General features: G+C 39.8%; 1 protein-coding gene across 4 annotated transcripts in view; it reads right to left on the bottom strand.

The window, feature by feature from the left end:
* Nucleotides 1-762: 762 nt before the first annotated feature.
* Nucleotides 763-20,013, bottom strand: part of ehmt1b (euchromatic histone-lysine N-methyltransferase 1b) — a 40,144-nt gene continuing 20,893 nt past the window's right edge. For 3 of the 4 annotated variants that reach the window (XM_041811035.1, XM_041811034.1, XM_041811037.1), the window contains 21 exons: nucleotides 19,775-19,939; nucleotides 19,491-19,562; nucleotides 19,285-19,387; nucleotides 17,056-17,208; nucleotides 15,746-16,023; nucleotides 15,125-15,357; nucleotides 13,886-14,089; nucleotides 13,410-13,492; nucleotides 12,296-12,402; nucleotides 12,072-12,194; nucleotides 11,735-11,836; nucleotides 7,625-7,729; nucleotides 7,092-7,246; nucleotides 6,759-6,929; nucleotides 6,336-6,480; nucleotides 6,156-6,233; nucleotides 5,482-5,597; nucleotides 5,065-5,151; nucleotides 4,187-4,265; nucleotides 3,761-3,936; nucleotides 763-2,147 (listed from right to left, as the gene is read on the bottom strand). In XM_041811035.1, the coding sequence (XP_041666969.1) occupies nucleotides 1,958-2,147; nucleotides 3,761-3,936; nucleotides 4,187-4,265; nucleotides 5,065-5,151; nucleotides 5,482-5,597; nucleotides 6,156-6,233; nucleotides 6,336-6,480; nucleotides 6,759-6,929; nucleotides 7,092-7,246; nucleotides 7,625-7,729; nucleotides 11,735-11,836; nucleotides 12,072-12,194; nucleotides 12,296-12,402; nucleotides 13,410-13,492; nucleotides 13,886-14,089; nucleotides 15,125-15,357; nucleotides 15,746-16,023; nucleotides 17,056-17,208; nucleotides 19,285-19,387; nucleotides 19,491-19,562; nucleotides 19,775-19,939 (2,925 nt within the window). In that variant the 3' untranslated portion in view covers nucleotides 763-1,957. The remainder of the gene's footprint in view (nucleotides 2,148-3,760; nucleotides 3,937-4,186; nucleotides 4,266-5,064; nucleotides 5,152-5,481; nucleotides 5,598-6,155; nucleotides 6,234-6,335; nucleotides 6,481-6,758; nucleotides 6,930-7,091; nucleotides 7,247-7,624; nucleotides 7,730-11,734; nucleotides 11,837-12,071; nucleotides 12,195-12,295; nucleotides 12,403-13,409; nucleotides 13,493-13,885; nucleotides 14,090-15,124; nucleotides 15,358-15,745; nucleotides 16,024-17,055; nucleotides 17,209-19,284; nucleotides 19,388-19,490; nucleotides 19,563-19,774; nucleotides 19,940-20,013) is intronic. The other variant, XM_041811038.1, reaches the window with a different exon arrangement.

The following is a 20,013-nucleotide window of genomic DNA, read 5'->3' as shown; positions in this document are numbered from 1 at the left end:
AGAGTAGAGAAGCAGAAGTTGGGGATTTAATTTACTGTTTTCTGGCACATCTGTCTGGCTAAAAGATTTGGGAAATGTACCTCACAATGAACAAGGAAAAAGGTGAGCAACTGTCTCAGGGTCTAAATCAAAAACTCAATCACACCTAGATTTTAGTGTTATCACATGTCTACAGCAACCTTATTCCAATATATCTAGTGTGTGAAGACATAAAATTTGGATTTCACTTTACATGGACTTTAAAGCAAAGTAGAGGGGTTAGCAGCCCTGATGCCACGGCGTCGGAGCATATCACAGCATCAGGCTCTGTACAGGGTTGCCGTTGCATTGACGACAGGCTACAGCTGGAGGATCTTTAAGTAAACGTCTGTGCATTACAAAGGCGGTTCCTGAAAGTTTTGGCTGTGACCCCAAAATAAGAGTGCCACAGACCACAGACCGTCCCTGGAGGTGGTTAACGAATACAACATTGCACAAATGTTATTAATTTTAAGAAGTTTTTTTGTACGTTCAAGCACAAATCTCACCTAATAGCTAATGTTTTATTTTAAATTGAACTCATTATAAGGATATTTTTTACAATACATAAAATATATCACATTAAATCAAACTAAATTTCTCTTTATATTTCTGGCAAGCATTCTGCGACCCCTAAGGGGTCCCAACTCTTTCAAAAATGAAATGAAACAGACAAAGCATATCAGAATAAATGCATTAGTAGTAAATTTATTGAAAAAGATACAACCAATTAGATGGATGGTTCACGGTCCAGAAATATGTAACAGAAAGTTATGGAAGTGCATTTTTTAACCTTTTTTTCCAATGATCTTTCAAGACTTTGCACAACAGTCACTGCTTTACGTACAACATTTAAAAAGACGGGTTGGCTTCTGTCGGCAAAATCATGAAACAAAATTAAAGTTTACTTTACTTACTAAATTAAAAACAGCCTAAGTACAGTAACTACAATTAGAAAACGAGTTAAAATTAAACATAAAAAACTTAAAATGTTTCTTTTATTTTACAAACTATGTTCACTTCGGTAATAAAAATGAAAACAAAAGTTAAAACCCTAGTCAGCACCATTTTCTTGGGTTTTTTGTAACGTCATTGAAATTTAATCAGTTCTTCACAACTGTGGCAAAATATCTGAGACATTAAAATCCCCTTAAACATGCTCAATAAAAATTCTGCCAATTTATTCAGACTAGATTCACCTCATTTTTGAGGGACATTACAGCATCTATCTGATATTCTATACTCACTTGAGTAGTAAATTAAAAAAAAATGTCCACTCTTTGCTTTTTGTCATTCACAAAATCGTTACTTCATTAATTCATATTAAACTAAGGTGGCAAATGCTGGACATGTCTGTCCTTCAAAGTCTGCAGCAAAGATGATTTTACACAAAGAAGTGGCAACATAATTCAACATTTATCAGCTAATTCTGTTGGAATGGTTCATGATAATGACCACAAAGGTCAAACAAATTAAATCCAGCTGGAAATTGAGGTTGTCTTTGCAAAAGACAACATAACTTTTGTCCTATCCAGAAAATACCTTGATCATGACTCTGTAAGAAAAGCCATTTAACATATCCTCCCCATATCTTAAAAAACGTAAAAGACAACAAAATGCCCTGTTCTCCTCCCCTGTAAAGGTATGTATGAAATGTAAAGATCTGATTTGACCGTATGTCTGACACTCGCTGTGCGTGTAAATGCTGCCCCCTGCTGTTCATGTCAAATACACATGGTGGAATAAAGAGTCCAGGATTTGATTGTGCATCTGGTTCCATGTGGCAGCTGTTAACGGTTTTTCACAAAGGTCAATGGTCCGTTGTTTCTATCAGAAGTGGTGATACAGTACAAGTTCTCTGAGAAGAGGATGAAGACCGGCGCTTCTGTGAGTCTGTCAGTCCTGTGTTCATGCAGCGATGTTTAGTGTGAGGACAGTTTTATGAAGGACTGGTGGGACTGTTGGAAGAGCTGGTGTCCGGTGAAGCGCTGGGCTGCTGCTGGTTCCCAGGGGTGCTGTCCGCCTGCAGCGACGCCATGGCTGCTGACGAGTACTTGCACTTGGAGGAGCCACATTCGCAGCTGAACAGCTTGCTTTTGACTTCCCAGAAGTGGTCACCATAGTTGAACCTGAAAGAGAGAAGGAGGAAACAAATGATTATTAAAAGGAACTGTAACTTAAATAAAAGACTAGGCATTGCTCCTTTACACTGCTGCTGAATAATCTTCATCAAAAACTCTAAGACTTCATTACAGATGCTGATCTTTTTAGTTATTGTGTGCTTATTGTGCCAGCTCAGATATCCTGTTAAGACTGTGTCGAGTTGAGCACAGCAGCTACATGAATTTAAACCAGGACTATCAGCATTCAAGCATTAACAACAGTGTAATCAAAGTAAAAAATTATTGCACTGAATTTTTTAGATCACATTTTATTGTCCCTTTCAGCACACTTTGGTTAAGATACGGTACCAACTCCCTGCAGCCACAATGATGTAAAATAAGTCCACCAGTGCTCCTAAAGGTCTCATTTCACTTAAAAAAATAAAACACAGCTCAGTGGACAAGTCAAATGCCATCTGAACCTTGTGTCATCAAATTTTTACCCTTTTTTCAGTTTATTTCCTTTTCAATCCATAAAAAGTTCCTTTTTCTCTGGTTAAGTTCATGTCAATCTTTCATCTACCTAAAGTTCCTTAAATTATTTGAAAATAAAAGTAGGTGTTTTCAAAAGAGGAAGTTAATTAAGTTAGTTCAAGATAAACTTGAGGAACCAATGGATCTGCCAGATTCAATGTCAGGCAGTTCCATCTTGCAAAGCTCCAATCTGAAATGGAGATTTAAGGAGAACGAGGAGGTGGCTGCAGGTGAGGTTTAGTTGTGCTGGAAGCTGGTAGCTGCCATCGGTGTAGCATTAGGCTTGGGCTATGCCACTGGTGAGGCAATTAGCTTGGATCTAGCTTTAGCTGCAGTTTTATCAGATCTGGACAGCATTTCTTTATTGAAAGAAGAGCAAAAGAGCCACACTGAAAGTCTTTCTTGGCGGAGATGTTTTCGCTCTTCTCCTGACCTGCTTTGGCATAAGTTTTATCCACAAAAAAGCTCCACTATTTGTAAACTATGACTGCACCTGCAGAGATCACATCACTTACCAGAGCTGCACATGCCTACCTCCTCATTTTGCCTTGTTGCTTTGATTGGCCTGTAATGAACGTGACCATGGAATGTTCGTTTTTTTTTTTTGTTTTTTTGTTTTTTTTGAAAATCTTGCCCTTCCCAAACACTTTCTATGGGGGGATCTAATGAAATAATCCCACACAATGGATATATGACAGTCTTTGAGTTTAAGACAGTACAAAATTCCAAACTTAAAAAAGGTTTTAAATGCAACAAAAAAGATTAATCGGGATTGACCATAGAAATTTTGTGATTAATTGGGATTAAAATTGTTATTGGCAGCCCTAGTTTAAACAAACCTGCCTTAATCTTAAAGTAAGAAAACAGTGGGAAAACAAGTATTGTTTTTCATTAAACATTACTAAGACTGATTGAGGGGGGTCCTTAATCCTGTTTGAATGGATGCGAGTTAACATGACCTATAGCATGTCCATCGTTTTGCTACCAAAGATTCCTTTTTTGGCTGGCAGCCCAGAAGTGTATATCTAAGTTGAATCCTGCTGGCATAACGACAGATTCCTCATCTTCTATTCTCAAAGTGATAATATGGTTTAAAAATATCTTACCCAAGCTCCTCTCCAGCCCTGATGTTTTCACTGGCAAAGAAGGCAATGTGTGGGAAACGGAGGTCCTGATGCGTCGTGAACACTCGACATGCGAACAAGTTGGGCTCGCACATGTGATTCAGGAAGCGGCTTATGTTTCCATAGAAACGGGCATCTATGCAGTATTGATCTTGTGGCTGGGAGATGAGATAAATGAAAGAGTCAGGTCAATAAAAAATAAGCAGTGATAGCACAGCTGAGAGCAGCAGTGGGCATTTGAGGAATCTCAAAATAAAGAGCTTTTGAGTTCCTGGATAAATATCACATCTATATTAGTAAGCAGAGAACTATCAGAGTAAGGAATTCCTGTTTTCTTCTTTCATTTGCATCAAGATTTTTTTAAAGCATTATTTTTCTCTAACGTTTCACCTCATTTCTGTACGTTACCTTGTCATCCAGGCTGAACAGGTAGGCGTCATTTTGCCTCATCTCTGCTTCTGCTTCAGAGATAATCTCACCAACATACCTGTTCAGAGGGAGGTGAGCAGTCAGTAATTGTACATGTCAATGAGAATAAGTTCATTTAAATTCATACAGCTTTGAATTTCAGGAATCTGCTGGTCATTTTAAAGCTAAAAAAAAGATACTAAATACAAAGACATTTCTTGTGACACTAAAATCCTTTTTCTCATTTATTTCAACAAATTCAGATCTTTGTAATGTGGCTATTGTGAATTCACATATTGCAGTAACAAAGTAATTAAATATGCAGCCCTAGTTTAAGCCACCTCATTCGTCAACACTTTGCACAATCAACAAAGCATGCATACAAATTGCAGTGATGACACTTAATAGAACAGGCAAAGCTCACATCAGGGTCTCGTCTCCAAAGGGAATGACAAACAGAAACTTTAATGTCACAATAATTAATCACATTTGCAGAGACATGGCTGGCACATCAGTGAAACCACACTGTGACATCGACTGCACTCATGAACATGAGAAAACAGAAAACTAGGTCTCTCGTCTGCTGCTCTCACTCTGAGCTGCTACCGTCTGGCAGGAGACTGAGGCAGTCTGCATATGTGAGGGTTGCAAGTTTTTTAAATGAGCGAAATGTGACACAACATCTCTGTTCACTGTAGAGGCCAGACTGCTGAGGCATGTTGTGAAACCAAAGACTGCGAAGGAGGAGCGCTGTAGTGGCTGCAATGTGATATTTGGAGTTTGCAAGCAAATATTAAACAATTCCTCTTGGACTTCAGGACTTATCACATTTTACTGCATCTACAAGTGAAAGATTATAACTTGTGTGACAGACTTACTCGCATATGAAGGTCCCCTGTGGTATGTCCTGTTGTGCACGGACACCCCAGCCCTTCTTGCTGGTCCTGAAGAGCTGAAGCCTGGTCCTGCAGGACCCAAAACAGCTTCAGGTTACTTTATCTTAAGTAGACATTTACCAAGCCTTTACAAATTTTATCCTAGAAACTGCATCCTACAAGCTCACAGCTAAAACTAGATCTACTGCTAAATTAGGTTTTTGAATAACAACGTTCTCTAAGAATGCTTCAAATACGTTTTTAATGCATGTCAAGAACATTTCTCTTACAAATCCCTCCCCCCAAAAAATCCCTTGACAAGTAAGTATAACTTTAGAGAAAGAAATTATACTCTCTTTCCAGCAGGTGTTCACTAATGAACTGAAACTTTTTGTACATGTTGAGATGAACTTTGCTTACCTAAGTCCATTCTGTACAACTCTATTTTTACAGGTCCTCCAGCAGGAGCATGCATGGTTGCACTCAAAGATGAGAGGAGGCTCCTCATGGCAGAATTCAGGTAGAAGACGGCCACTCTGCACAGTAAAAGAACAGATTTACAATTAAGTGCAGTGTAAGTCTTATAGTTGCTTAAATGTCTACACTATCGTCAAGCTTTCTAGGGCCTAGTTTATGCTGCTTTTCTGTAATATTTGTTGGTGACAGAGAGCTTTGGTGTGCCCCCCTAGGGGTGCCCACACCCTTGGTTGGGAATCACTGATGTGAATGATAAAACTCTCAATGTTGGGTTCTGAGGAATTGTTTGCCATCTGTGAAGTATTTTTAACGATGTGTCTAACTGCCAAAACAACTCCCATTTGAGAGGGGAAATATTTATGAAATATATTCATGCAGTTGACATAAGGAATAAGTTTGCATGGATGCAGCTGAAGAAAGTTGGTGCAAGCTGACCATCAATTATGGTCTTCACAGAGCCCTTTATTGCCAAATGTTGTGTTGAACTGTGTTCAACACAGTTATTTGTGTTAGAACAAGCATTCCAGTAATATCTGACTTTTATAAGGTAACCACATACTTGAGCATATGTTCAATTAAAAAAAGACTGCCTTATCAAGCCACAAATCTGTCCTCACCTTGTCGTACCAGCAGCGCAGACTGAGCTGTCCACACATGCAGATACTTGTTGAACAGTCTTCTTTACAAACACAGTACTGTGGGACAGAGAGGGAGTATCATATTGTCACTTTAACACTCCTTAACACCATTATATTAATGTTTCTTCAGAATACCTAATTTAAAGGTTTGTAGCTTACCTGCAAGTGTGTGATGTTCCTGTCGATGTTCATGGGGGAGGTGACACAGTTTTCAGAGATGTATCTGTAGCTGTCGGGATAAGGTTCACTGTCAACCGCGTTGACACAAGGAATGGGGACGTTCTCTTGCCCAAGAGCTATGTCACTGTGGAAGGAGCAGAAAATGGTTTGAGGCCGTCAAAGGCAGAAAAAAACAGATGCAGAGGCACTGGAATAAACAAATGCCAAGGTAACACTGAGATGCATTGCCTTTTCATAAGCCTTACATGCACAGAGTTTTCCTCAACCTTCTGGAGAGTATTTTATCTCTGCACCTCCATCTTCCTAACATGCCAGCCCAAATTTGTCCCATGCTTTTTTGACCTTGCTTTTTTTCCTGTTTGGTCCCTGCCAGTGAGACACAAAGAATAGTTTATTCTCTACCTGTGGAGGACTTTTTCCTCAGCTCGAGCGTGCCTGCTGTTCTTGGCATCCCTCTCCTTCCTGTTGGCCTGCAGAGCTGCCCAGGCCTTCGAGCTGTGGCTGCAGCAGTCTGGAGGAGTTTCTCCCTCGCGGTTCTTCAGAAACACATCTGCTCCTCGATTTAGGAAAAGCCTGAGGAGACAGTGATCATCAACAACAAGCCACTGCCAAAAAAAAAACCTTGAAATCAAATGAGGCTGATCTGAAACAGTGTCATGTTTTTTACTTCAGTTGAAAAGTTGAATTTTTGAACTTTTAAAGTGAGTTTCTTTTCCCTGGAAGGATTACACTCACGTAACACAATCCAGACGATTCTCCCGGGCAGCGATGTGCAGAGGAGAGTCTCCGTGGATGTTTACGGCCTGTAGATCAGAGTGAGCATTCAGGAGCAGCTCAGCGATGTCAACGCTGCCTGAGAAGGCCGCCCAGTGGAGGCAGATGTTCTCTTCCTAGTCACAAAGAAACAAAAATACAACAATTACATACAGTCTAAATTCAGGGGTTACAGCCTTTCAAAGGACACAAAATATGAAGGACCAAGACCCCTAAGCGTGCATATACTGCTCAAGCAGAACTTAAATAGAACGATTTAGCCTTGGAAGGAATCCCAGTTTGCATCCCCAGCCCTTACCCTTATGTTTCTAACAGTATCACATAAACCCCAAGTAAGAAGGCAGGATGTTTCAGCCACATTTGCTGAAGCCTTTGGAACAGGACAGCCTTGATCATAACACTGAGTGGGCTACAGCCCCGTCAATGGGACATACACGCAGTATTTAAACACTGCTGAAAAAGTACAAAAAGATTAGCAGGTGTCTTAAGCTTACCTTGTCTCTGATGTTGATGTCAGCTCCTTTGGACAGAAGCAGCTTCACCTGGTCCACATGCTTGTACTCTGTTGCCCAGATCATCGCCGTCCAGCCTCCGTCATCCTAAGTGGGTAAGAAATATTTTACGCTCAGCAAACTGGTTGTTGATCAGTGAAGTATAGCTGAAGCTCAAGATACAAAAGGTTTCCACAAACACCTTAACAGAAAAACTTGTTCTCCCATCTTAAATGTCATCTAGATATTTCAAAAGTAAACCAGCACTGTTAACGGCTCAGTTCATCCAAGGAGACTGTCGGTACATCACAGGTCTCCTAATGGCTGCAGCAAGGTCAGCCTTAAAAACACATTAGCAGTCTTTTCTTAGAGCTCTGCACATGTTCAACAGACATCTTCATTTAATTTACTGACATCAAAGTGTATCTGAGGGGAAAATAAAAGTCAGAGAGCCTTAGAGGAAGCTCCTCTTTAATCATATGAATTTCTGTTTGACTTTTCAGTCCAGACAGAGATCTTCGCTCAGACCATTATGTTTTGGCAAAGCAGCAAACTGTACAAAAAAGGAAGATTAACTGATTTGAGCCTACCTCTAAGGAGGAGTTTGCCAAGATTTTGGGAAAGTACACCTTTAAGTTCAGGAAATTTTGGATTCTCCTAAACTTTGGTACCATGTGTTTTCATACAGAAGATGAGGGCTGATTAAATCACAAAAAGGATCAAAAAGCACTGAAGCCTTAAATACAGATCTTCATGAATATTTTAGTTGAAAAGCTGAGTGAAAGAGTTCAAATAGGTTGGCAATGATCCGGGAGGTTTCAGTACCAAAAGTTGCCTGTGTATCAGAGTATCAGAGTTCCAGCATTTTTTAAGTAATACTAAACAAGAAATTAACCAATATAGGTTTGGGACGCATGTTTTCTTGCATTGTCCTCAAAACATGTATCAAAATCTAAGATTTCTACCAAAATTGTAGCAGAGTTTGGGCAGCCTGATACACTATATTGCCAAAAGTATTCGTTCACCTGCCTTGACTCACATATGAACTTAAGTGACATCCCATTCTTAATCCATAGGGTTTAATGTGACGTTGGTCCACCCTTTGCAGCTATAACAGCTTCAACTCTTCTGGGAAGGCTTTCCACAAGTTGTAAGAGTGTGTTTATGGGAATTTTTGACCATTCTTCCAGAAGCGCATTTGTGAGGTCACACACTGATGTTGGATGAGAAGGCCTGGCTCTCAGTCTCCGCTCTAATTCATCCCAAAGGTGTTCTATTGGGTTGAGGTCAGGACTCTGTGCAGGCCAGTCAAGTTCATCCACACCAAACTCTCTCATCCATGTCTTTATGGACCTTGCTTTGTGCACTGGTGCACAGTCATGTTGGAACAGGGAGGGGCCATCCCCAAACTGTTCCCACAAAGTTTGGAGCATAGAATTGTCCAAAATCTCTTGGTATGCTGAAGCATTCAGAGTTCCTTTCACTGGAACTAAGGGGCCAAGCCCAGCCCCTGACAAAAACCCCACACCATAATCCCTTTCCACCAAACTTTACCCTTGGCACAATGCAGTCAGACAAGTATTGTTCTCCTGGCAACCGCCAAACCCAGACTCGTCCATCAGATTGCCAGATGGAGAAGCGCGATTTGTCACCCCAGAGAACGAGTCTCCACTGCTCTAGAGTTCAGTGGCAGCATGCTTCACACCACTGCATCCGACGCTTTGCACTGCACTTGGTGATGTATGGCTTGGATGCAGCTGCTCAACCATGGAAACCCATTGCATGAAGCTCTCTACGCACTGTTCTTTAGCTAATCTAAAGGCCACATGAAGTTTAGAGGTCTGTAGTGATTGACTCTGCACAAAGTCGGCAACCTCTGCGCCCCAGCATCCGCTGACCCTGCTCCATCATTTTCCGTGGCCTACCACTTCGTGGCTAAGTTGCTATTGTTCCCAGTCGCTTCCACTTTGTTATGATACCACTGACAGTTGACTGTGAAAATTTTAGGAGCATGGAAATTTCACAACTGGACTTGTTGCACAGGTGGCATCCTATCACAGTACCACGGTGGAATTCACTGAGCTCCTGAGAGCGACCCATTCTTTCACAAATGTTTGTAGAAACAGTCTGCATGCCTAGGTGCTTGATTTTTTACATCTGTGGCCATGGAGTTGATTGAACACCTGATTTCAACTATTTGGATGGGTGAGTGAATACTTTTGGCAATATAGTGTAGCTTAAGTTAGTTCAAGAATAACAGGCATAGGATTCATCAAAAAGCAAAAATTCTTTAAGATATGTCTTTAGGGCTAAAGCGCCACTTGACCTCAGTTGGCAGATCTAGTGCCCAAATAAAGAGGCTACAGTCCTCAACGCACTGGTAACAGGGTCTAATCTCTATCTCTGCTTTGTTTGGTGTAGTCTACCCTCACTCTCCTTCCCCATATTTCCTGTCTGTAATCAGCTGTCCTATCAAAATAAAGGCAAAAGCAAGAAAGAAGATGACATGCAGGAAAGTAGCTGCACATCTGACTTTAACTCAGGCAGACCACTTGGAGGATAATAGTCTCAGTATCTGGGTTTCAAATCAACCACTAGGCTATCAGCACACAGACCATCATAAACTCTGAAAACAAAATGTTCTGATGTCTGGCACCTTTGGGGAAATTAACTAACCTTACAAAGCTGATGGATTTGCCAGTGTTCATGTGTTCATTTGTTCCAAACTGAAACATTTCTGACCAGTCAGCATGATTTGTGGAGAATGAGACAGTAGTTACGGGTGAGGTTAAGTTTCACCAGAAACTGTTAGTAATGGCTGCTGCCAGTGTAGTGATTATCTTGGATGTAGCTATAGTTTAGCAGTTTTATTAGAACTGAACCACAGTTCTTTATGAAATAAAGAGCAAAGAACAGAATTGAGAGCTTTTCAGGACAGAAAGCTGTTTTCGCTCTTCTACCAAGCTACTTTGGTATAGTTTGTAAAGCAATTAAGCTTGGATGTAGCCACAGTGGCAGTTATATCAGAATTGGATCACATATTTTTTGGTAAAACAGGAGCGAAGATCAACACTGAAAGCTTTTCATATTTTCGCTCTTTTCCATTCCTGCTTTGGCACGAGTGTGCGATCGTTACGGCTGAGGTCAAGTTGTACTGTAAGCCGGTGTATACGATGGCTTCTACCTCTTAGATGAGAAAAGCGACAGTTTTTCAGAATATTGCCACATTTCTTTATCAACACAAGAGCAAAGAGCCACACTGAAAACTTGTCTTTGTGAAGGAGAAGTTTTTCCTCTCAGTTTTATCCACATCGAGCTCCACGGTTCAAAAGCTACGGCAGCATTTACCTGCCATGCAGTGGTTTTACTGGAGCTGTGCAAGCATACAGCCTTGTTTTGTCTTGTCGCTCTAATTGGCCATAATAAATGTGACAGAGCGTTCATCCAGTCACCTCCTGAGAATTTTTTCTGAAAAGTCCTGCTCTTCTCTTTCTATGGGGAAAAATTTGCAGTTTTTCCTGAACTTTTAAATGTAATTATTTATGTGCTGTACAACAAAAATTTAAGACCTAATGGCTTGACACTGTATTCATTAAAAGTAAAAAGAGACAAAGGGGATGACTGGCTGTGGTTAAAGAAGAATAAATGTAAATTAACTAGTATTGGGTGCACTTAAAAAAGGGGGGAATATGTGTCAACGAAACCAAAACAAAAAGCTAAGAAACCAGTTTTATCTTTGGAGTGCTTGGTTGCTTCTCTTTTTAAGGTGCAATAAAAAGCAATTGTCCAGCCACAAGTGGTCTAGCAGTTAGGACGCACCCCATTTATACCCGTGGCTTCTTTCCTGCATGTCGTTATGAGAGCTACTGTCCTATACAAGAAGCCTGAAAATAATTTTTAAAAAAGTAATAGTCTGTATATGTTCTACAATTAATATATGCATTAGCTTATGTGAAGTAAGACAGTCAAGAATATCCTCAAATAGAGTACAATTCAAAATGAAGGAAAAATAAAATTATTTAAAAAGATTCACAAAGTAAGTATAACAAATGCACGTGAGGGGACTTTGAGAGGAATGAACTGACTAAAAAGAAAATGCCATATTGTATCAACCTGACAGTTTATGTTGATCAATCCAGTTGACAGAAGATGCTCAACGATCTGGTAATGACCCGACTTTGCCGCTAGGTGGAGACAGGTGAACCCTTCAGCATCCTAAGAGCAGCAGAGGATCTCATCATTCAATGTTTCACAAAAAAACATCAAAAAATGATCATTTAACAATGGCAAACGATTAAATAATTATATTTTAAATTCCAAAGTCCAAAAATGTAGTTTAACATCTTTACTCAAACATTTTAAGTTAGTAGTTCAGTAAACTAATAATGTAGCTCTAACAGCTGCTAACTGTATAAAACCTGATACCCAGAGAAACTAGAAGCATGTGTACCTTGTGTGTGGCGCTGGCTCCAGCTCTGAGCAGATACAGGACTGTCTCCATGTGGTTGTTCTCACAGGCCTCCATCAAAGGCGTCCGCTGATCGTCATCACACATGTCCAAGTTTGCACCAGCCTGAAGTTTCACACATTAAACAGGAAGGGTTATGTTCTGGCATTAAAAAGCTAAGAGGGATTAGTTTTTTGGCTAAGATATCATCAGTATAGGAGTCTTACTTGTACGAGCATGTGACAGATTTCCTTGTATCCTCCCTCAGCTGCAGCATGAAGCGGGGTGCGTTTGTTCTGAGAATCCATCTTAAAGTTAGGGTCAATACCATCCACTGAAAGATCACGGAGAGGAAAACTGTTAAATCATTGAAGCTTTTACTTGATGAGTGCTAATTTCTCTCGTCAAATTGAAAAGCCCACACAGGCTATAAACAGGACAGAGAGGCTTTTCAATTTGTACCTTTTGGCCTTTTTAATGTCTTTAAAACAATATCAATGGGAGAAGAGGACCATTGTTTACAAAAGAAACCAGCACTTCCGCTAGCACCTTAACCCTAAGAACTAACTTTTATTAAAAAAAACAACAACAACAAAAAAAAACAACTTGTATACATTATGTGCTTTGCCTTTACCATTGCATGGCAGCACCTGCGTCTAGTTGGACTTGAAGCACTTTGTGGCACTTAGTGATGTTGTTTCTTCTTGTCTAGATCTTTGCTTGTGTTGTTCTTGCTCTCGAATGTACGTCGCTTTGGATAAAAGCGTCTGTTAAATGACATTTTAATGATTTTTAATATTTTAACAAACACCCCACAGAGTTTATTTGCTAAATAGTTATAGATTTTGTCCTTTGTTTATATCCAAATGAGGGAGAAAAGCTGTTAGTCTAGCCTGTTATTTGATGGCTAATTCATATCCTTTTATTTGTATTGCCAATAGCTTTACTGCATACACCATGCCACGGTGAGAGAAGCTCAAAAATGATGTATGAGCTTTTGTTTGTATAACAGGCAATTAAGTGAGTTCTGATATCAGGTTGTCAGTAAAAGATGTATTGTTATTGCATAGCATTTCAAATGGATCAAGTACGGAGCCAACAAGTTCAGCACACCTAAGAGATTCAATCTTTCCAAAATACTCATGTTTATATCAGTTTTTTTATTCATTGCCTTATTTCAAACATTTCTATTGTACAAAAGTGAATAACACATCTTTAATTCCCTGTCACAGCTATTCCATAATTCCACTTCTGACGTATATAAACTAATTCAACAGAGGGCAGTATAAAGTAAAGGATTAACAAGGCATTAAATAGAGGGCACAGAGGGAATCAACACACCCAACATGAGCAAGACTCTCTTGAGTTCTCCCTGTTTGGCCGAGACGTAAAGTTGCTTGGGGTGGAAACGCAGCTTCTTGGGCCTGAACAAAAACACACAAACATGAAAAAAACATTTAATAACAAGGGGGCTCCTGCAGATCCTTGAAATGTTTTAGAAAGTCATAAACTGGACTTAAGCAGTCTTATTTTTTACATGTGAAAGGTCTGAAATATTTGATAGCCCTTTGACTAAGATCTGTCTTCATCCAATCTTTTTTCTTGAACCAACATTGCACAATTTTAAATAGTCACCAAAATGCAAGTACTTATAGGAGAAGTGATTTATGCAACTATCTACTGAATCCTGGGCTTTGTATGACCTCCCTGATAAAAATGACATCTTAAAAAAGGAAAAAAAAACATTGTTGGGATTGTTTAGACTTTTGTTACTCAGGAAAAGGAGTAAAAGATGACATTCTGTTGATATGACTTACTTCTCTGTGTCGAGAGCTACCAGGAGGCTTTCTAAAGTCTCTCTTGGAGCACTGTGATGGGTTGGTGTTCCAGTCCCGGCCTGCAGGGTTACTGTTCTAGATGATCCAGGGACTGCAGAGGTGTCGAATCCATGCAAAGAACGATTACAGAGTGAGCTGTCAGCCCTGCCGCTCACTTCAGGCCCTGCAGCTAAACGAGAAGGGCTAAGAAAAAGAAGAGAAATGATTTTGTTTTGCAATGCAGGGATGACTTTTCTTTGGAGGTTATCAAAAGGAGAAAACAGAACATTTCCAACTGATAAAATAAGAAATGTATTCTAAATCGTTAGCTGCCTTTGCTTTTTATTGCATCCATAATACGTAAAAAGCATGTTCTCTCTTCTCTAATCATGTTAGATTACTCAGTATTAAGCCTGATTTATACTTCTGTGTTGAATCCACACCATTATAAGCACTACATACAGTACTTGTGTACTCATATGTCCATGTTGCTCTGCAACACCCTGCCTTAATGCAACTCAGCAGGGAGATTTTAATGCAAGTTTCTAGTCCCACCCCTACATTTCCTTGTTGATTATGTACAGGAAGCCATGGCAACTTGAAACAGAGCCTTTTATGTTGGGGTTGGAGCTGATAGACACTGAGCAGCAGTTAATTGCAGTCACTGCAAAGACATGAAGAAAAGAGAAGAAATGGAAAGTGCAGCTGCTGAATCAGCTAACCCACAGATTTCACATACTCTGTCGGCACAGTGATTAAAGCGAGTGAACTCAGAGTCCCCCCCGTGATCTTATGCCCTCTCGTTTACAGCTGCTCAGGGCTGCACTGTGCTCCAGGAACCCCTACAGTGGGCGAGGTCTCTCGGCATCAGTTAGGGCAAACCACTGCACACCCTGAACATAGTGCAGGCGGAGTATATGTAATCACGTACATAGGTTAGACAGAGGATGGGCGAATTGGAAATGCATGTTGGATATTTTGTGAGTCAGCAAGAATATCTGAATAAGTTATACTGCTATCTGCAGCCACTTCTGTTTCTCTAGAGTACACAAAATATGCGGATAGAAATTTAGAGATTGGCATTCTCCAGTGCTATTGACTATAGGGTTTGCGGTTTGCATCGTTTTAAGGCTGATTAACATTTTTTAAGAAGGTGCAACACTGACTTATAGTTTCTGCTATGGTGTAGATCTGAAACAGAAGCATAAATCAGCTTTAACAACTCGGTATTTGGCTTACCCGCCTGTGGTGGTGTCTGCTCGGCCTTCAACGACTCCTGGTGTTGCAGGTCCATGTGGGAGCGTAGAGGGAACAGTGGAGGTGGTGTCTGCCTTTGCAATGGTGACCTCTTTAGCTTTACTGGCCTCCTCGCCACAGTGAGGACAGAAACTTTGGCCTTTGAGCATCGAGGCACAAGCACGATGGAAACGGTGGGAGATATTGACGTCTGGTTGGCACTCCATGAAGGTTCCCTGTACATCAAATAAATTATATATACAGATCAGCAAAAATGATAGGGAAGTCATTCCTTTAAAATAAATAACTGGCCAGTTCATCAGTAAAATCAATGTACAAAATGAAAATGAAGTTTCCAGAGATTTATACTAAAATAAAACTCTAGAATCCATTTCATAGGCATCTATGTATATGCGGAATATAAGGCTAAAACTAGTATGTTTAGAGAAAAAAATAACAAATATTCAGGCATTTTTATTTATAAGGGTCTGACAGTGAAAGAATAAACACAAAGTCATATGCATTATGTACAAATGAAGAACAGTATAATCTAAGTATTTCATATACAGTAAGGCATCAACTTGCAGCTGAAAGCCTGATGAAACACGACTGCCAGTTACTCACAGCCCTGCAGAAGTAGCCACAGGTGGGGCAGCACTGGTGCTTCACCATGCCATTGCGGTGGTCATCACAGAGAACAAGTAGCTGAACTGAATTTGAAGGACGCATCATTTCATGTTTCACGACTGCGCTCTGGCAGCGGGTAAGCTGTCCGTCAATGCTCTCTGTGGCCATGCACTTCCTGTCTGCCAGCGTGAGAATCTCTCGACTCTTGGGCGTCTCCATGCGACAGCTGCAGAGCGGGAGCTCATGAGCCTCCTCGATCATTGATCCTGGAGTGACTGAAAATCAGTTTCAATTTAATCCAAAAAGCTGGTTTTATCGACAAAATGTACATGAGATGTCTGACTTCCCAAGATCCCCAAAACCCTGAGGGATTTTTAATTAATGCCTTTTTTCTTGTATTAAATATTGCCCATGAAAAGGTAGCTTGAGAGTCCATTCCACCGACAGACTGCTGCGGGGTTTGGATGTGTTCCTGTTTAAAGCTATGCTTGTCCTCACTGTAAGAAAGGCAAAATCTATGAACAAAATTCCAAATAAACAGAGTGGGTCACATGAAAAAAACATGAAAAAGAGTTCCTTTTTGTTTCTTACAAAGCCAAAAGAGAAAAGTCTACTCGTTTATTTTATTTAGTTCCTCTGGAATATAATAAATCCCATACATTATCTTATATAGTGCTAGTGTGTGCCTTAACTTATAAGAGCAGAAATTAACTTTGCTACAAATTAAAGACCGGCCTTTTTGCTGAATTTTCATATTAAGGTCATGTTTCCACTTCTGTCTTGAATATATTGCAGTCTGTTGGCACAAACTAAAACAGCAAGAATACATATCTAAGCAAGCAATGACACCATACTTGTTGATACCATCCAAACACATTTGGATGGTATCAACAAGTATTTAAGCTGAATAACAACCCACAACGATTGCAGACTGTTGCACTGACTGGGACTTGGAAGAAATAAATACACGTGTAAAAAAAAAAAAAAAGTTTATAGCAAAGGTCTAGGATTAGGTAGGGATGATTGGATTGTAGAGGTGTATAATCCATCTAAGTTAAATCAAAGTCAAAGTTAAAGGTAGGTGAAACACTTGAACTGACTATTAAGGACATTTTTGAGAAGTTTCCTGATACGATGGTTTAGCTCAGTCAGTAGATCAGACAGCCTGTGTTCAGTGCAGGCTACAGGCCATAGTCCTCAGCAAGCTGGTCGCTGTATTGATTCCCAATAGGCAGCAACCATTGGTCCATGTCATCTCCTAAAAGGCCATAAAAGTAAAGAATTTGACATTTTTTTTATTTCCTCACCTTTGCTTGGTGAGGGAGCTGCTGGCTCTTGTAGGTTGTTGAGTTTGGCGGACTCAGGTGAGAGGATCTGCGTGTATTTCTTGTCTCCTGTCTGAGCGTTTGCTGAGCTGTGAGGCTGATCCATTTCCTCAGTTTCTGAGAGGGACGACAATCCTGTTTAGAAAGTAATTCAGTGTTTATCATCAGTTTAGAGCTAGACACAAAGATGGAAGTCAAAGCAGGTTTGAGCAAATGCTTGGTGTTGCCATTTCTTCATTTACCCACAATTTAAATTAAGATAATAAATCAACTGTAACAAGGTGTTTTTTAGCAACTGCACTAACGAAGTGTTTTTATCCTTGTTAAACTAGAGTCAAAACAAATCACTAATTACGGTGACGGGATACTATATGGATTCTTTTGAGCCAAATACACCTCACTGTGGATTGTGAAATGATGTCGCACCAATTTGTCGTCAATCTGTTTATGGCACTGTGATGATTAAAATGTGCATCTCAAAGCATCTGGGATCTCAAAAGCACATAAATTGAAATCAAAAACAGACAACTGCTGGGGGTGGGAAGGGGCTGCTGCCTCCACCTTTTTCTACACTGTAATCATGCCCTTCTCTGACAGAATGGTGGAGTAATATCAAACAGATTATTTACAAAGTTCTGAAAAAGAGACATGGAATTTCTTTTTGCTAAGCTTGTTGTTCTGAAAGACTGTGACTTGTCCTCCTTTAAAAAGAACAATGGATTAGGAGGAGAGCTACAGGAGGGCTAATGGGATATTACTGTGACACTGGAGGAGAAAACACCCACCTCCCTATAACAAGTGGGCCGCAACTTTGGCTTAACTAAGTCTATGAGATTCTCCTCTGGACCAGCTTGATCAGTATATGCTCAAATGGGTATTACCTAACTTCATAACTACAAAACAGAGGTCAGTGCTGTAATTAAGATTGGATCTACTCTAATCCAGAGTAGATCATTGACCATGGGCAGTACTTAGCATGGGAGACCAGTGGTTGTGGTTTTGTTTATTTGAATTATATGTTTGAAGATCTTCCTTATTCGTTTTTCTTATTCCCCCTTTCCCTTACTCCATAACTTCTAGACAAATTATATTTTTGTTGTGACTCTACTCATGTGAATTCATATGTTTGTTATTTCCCTTCTGAAAATCAATATATTGTTGAAGATTAAAAAAAATCTAACTGACATACTGTATTTCTTATCTGATATCTACTCCTGCAGACCTACTAGCATCTTCAAGACAGATGAAGGGAGACAAGAGTCTTGTACAGAGCTAAGAGGCTATCTAAGCTTCTTTAACATATAAAAAACTCTTAGTTTAGTCACAAATATGCTTTTGATTGAAACTGTTATCTACTATCAACCAAATAAACCTTGTGGGAAGAGCGACCGAGTAACGATGCGCTGTTCACAAACAAGCCTCTTGTACGAAACGGCTCTTTTATTTGAACCACAGCAGCCATCTACTGTTAAGAGTGTCAGTTATCTTTTCTCCATCCTTTGTTGTTTAATCCACATTAAAAAAGTCAAACTGTTGACAAATGAAGAGCTGTTTGGGAGCCAAACAACCAGCTCTACTGAGCAGAGCCAAATGATCTAAATCTCTTAAAAGAGACATATTTCACATGTCATAAAGAGCGAGACTGGACGGACATCAGCTGAAGAAACACGGATAAGATCAGGGTTTAATATACTAGACCATGACAAAACTGAACTGAACTAAACTGGACCTCTTTGTGGAAACTGACCGTACACGATTGTTGTGTGACACCACTTGTCTAGGCTTAAAATTTAGGCTTTTTTTAAACTACTTTTTTTTGCCAACTTTTGGGACACAAAAGTAACTTAAGAATTAAGAATGGTTTTATTTGTGCACAAATATCATTATTTGGCAATAATAATACCTTTTTACAATATAGTTTTAATCAATAAGTTTAAGATCTTCTGCCAGTCAATGGGAGAATATGTAAAAAATAATTTTATTGATTTATTTAATTTTAGAATATTAAACAAAGATATTCTGCATACAATGTGACTCTGACACAATCAGTGCTTCACTGTACTATCCCTAAAAACCTAAATATTTTGTACACTAATCCCAGCTCTCAATGAATCTTATATTGTTTTTGTTTAAGAAGGACTAACTGAACTATAACTGAACTATGTACATAGTTTAGTCTGAAGAAAAGTCATTTAAGTTGACAAAAATCACCTCTGCTCTTTATCCTCCTCTTTCGTTTCCTGGACGGACGGAGCCACGCGCTGTCTGCTTTTGTTTTCTTTTTCAGCTTCCTCTTCAGACTAAACTCTGTGCTCTTAGACAGACAAGGACAGAAAAGAGATTAATTATATAAGGAATACAATTTATTAATGACAGAGATATAAGAGGATGAATAAAGAGGTTCTAGTGGTTCCTACCAAGTCGGACTCTGTGCCCTCCTCCTCTGCCTCCTCCTCACCAGACTCTTCAGACTCCTGCTCTTCTTCCACCTCCACCACAGACAGAAAACAGATCGATGGCTATTGTTACATCTTGACCACACTCTGCATTTTTAATCACCAAATTATTTAGCTTCCTTTCTGTACCTTCACGGCTTTTTGAACACAATTTGCATTAATATTGACATAGGCAGGCCCTTCTGTTTACATCAACTAAAGTGTTCCCAGGGATGTCAGGATACTTTGGAGAAAAAGTTTTATACCTGGTTGATGGGTTTAGGTTTTTGTTCTTCAACGGCACTGACAGGCTCTTTTGACAGGCGCCGTCGCTCCTCTTCCTCAGACTCCCCCTCCTCTGACTCTTCCTCCTCAGATGCATTTTCAACCTTCCCACCATTAATGTTTGCTACCTCTTTAGTCTGTGGGACCTGAATGAACAAGAGAGATCAGTGTTATTCTTGATATTCTGCCTTTAACATGCCAAATGAAGCATCTCCTTGTT

The sequence above is a fragment of the Cheilinus undulatus genome, linkage group 17 (assembly GCF_018320785.1).
Source record: "Cheilinus undulatus linkage group 17, ASM1832078v1, whole genome shotgun sequence".
NCBI classification, from domain to species: Eukaryota; Metazoa; Chordata; class Actinopteri; order Labriformes; family Labridae; genus Cheilinus; species Cheilinus undulatus.
This window is presented reverse-complemented; position numbering and strand designations above follow the sequence as displayed.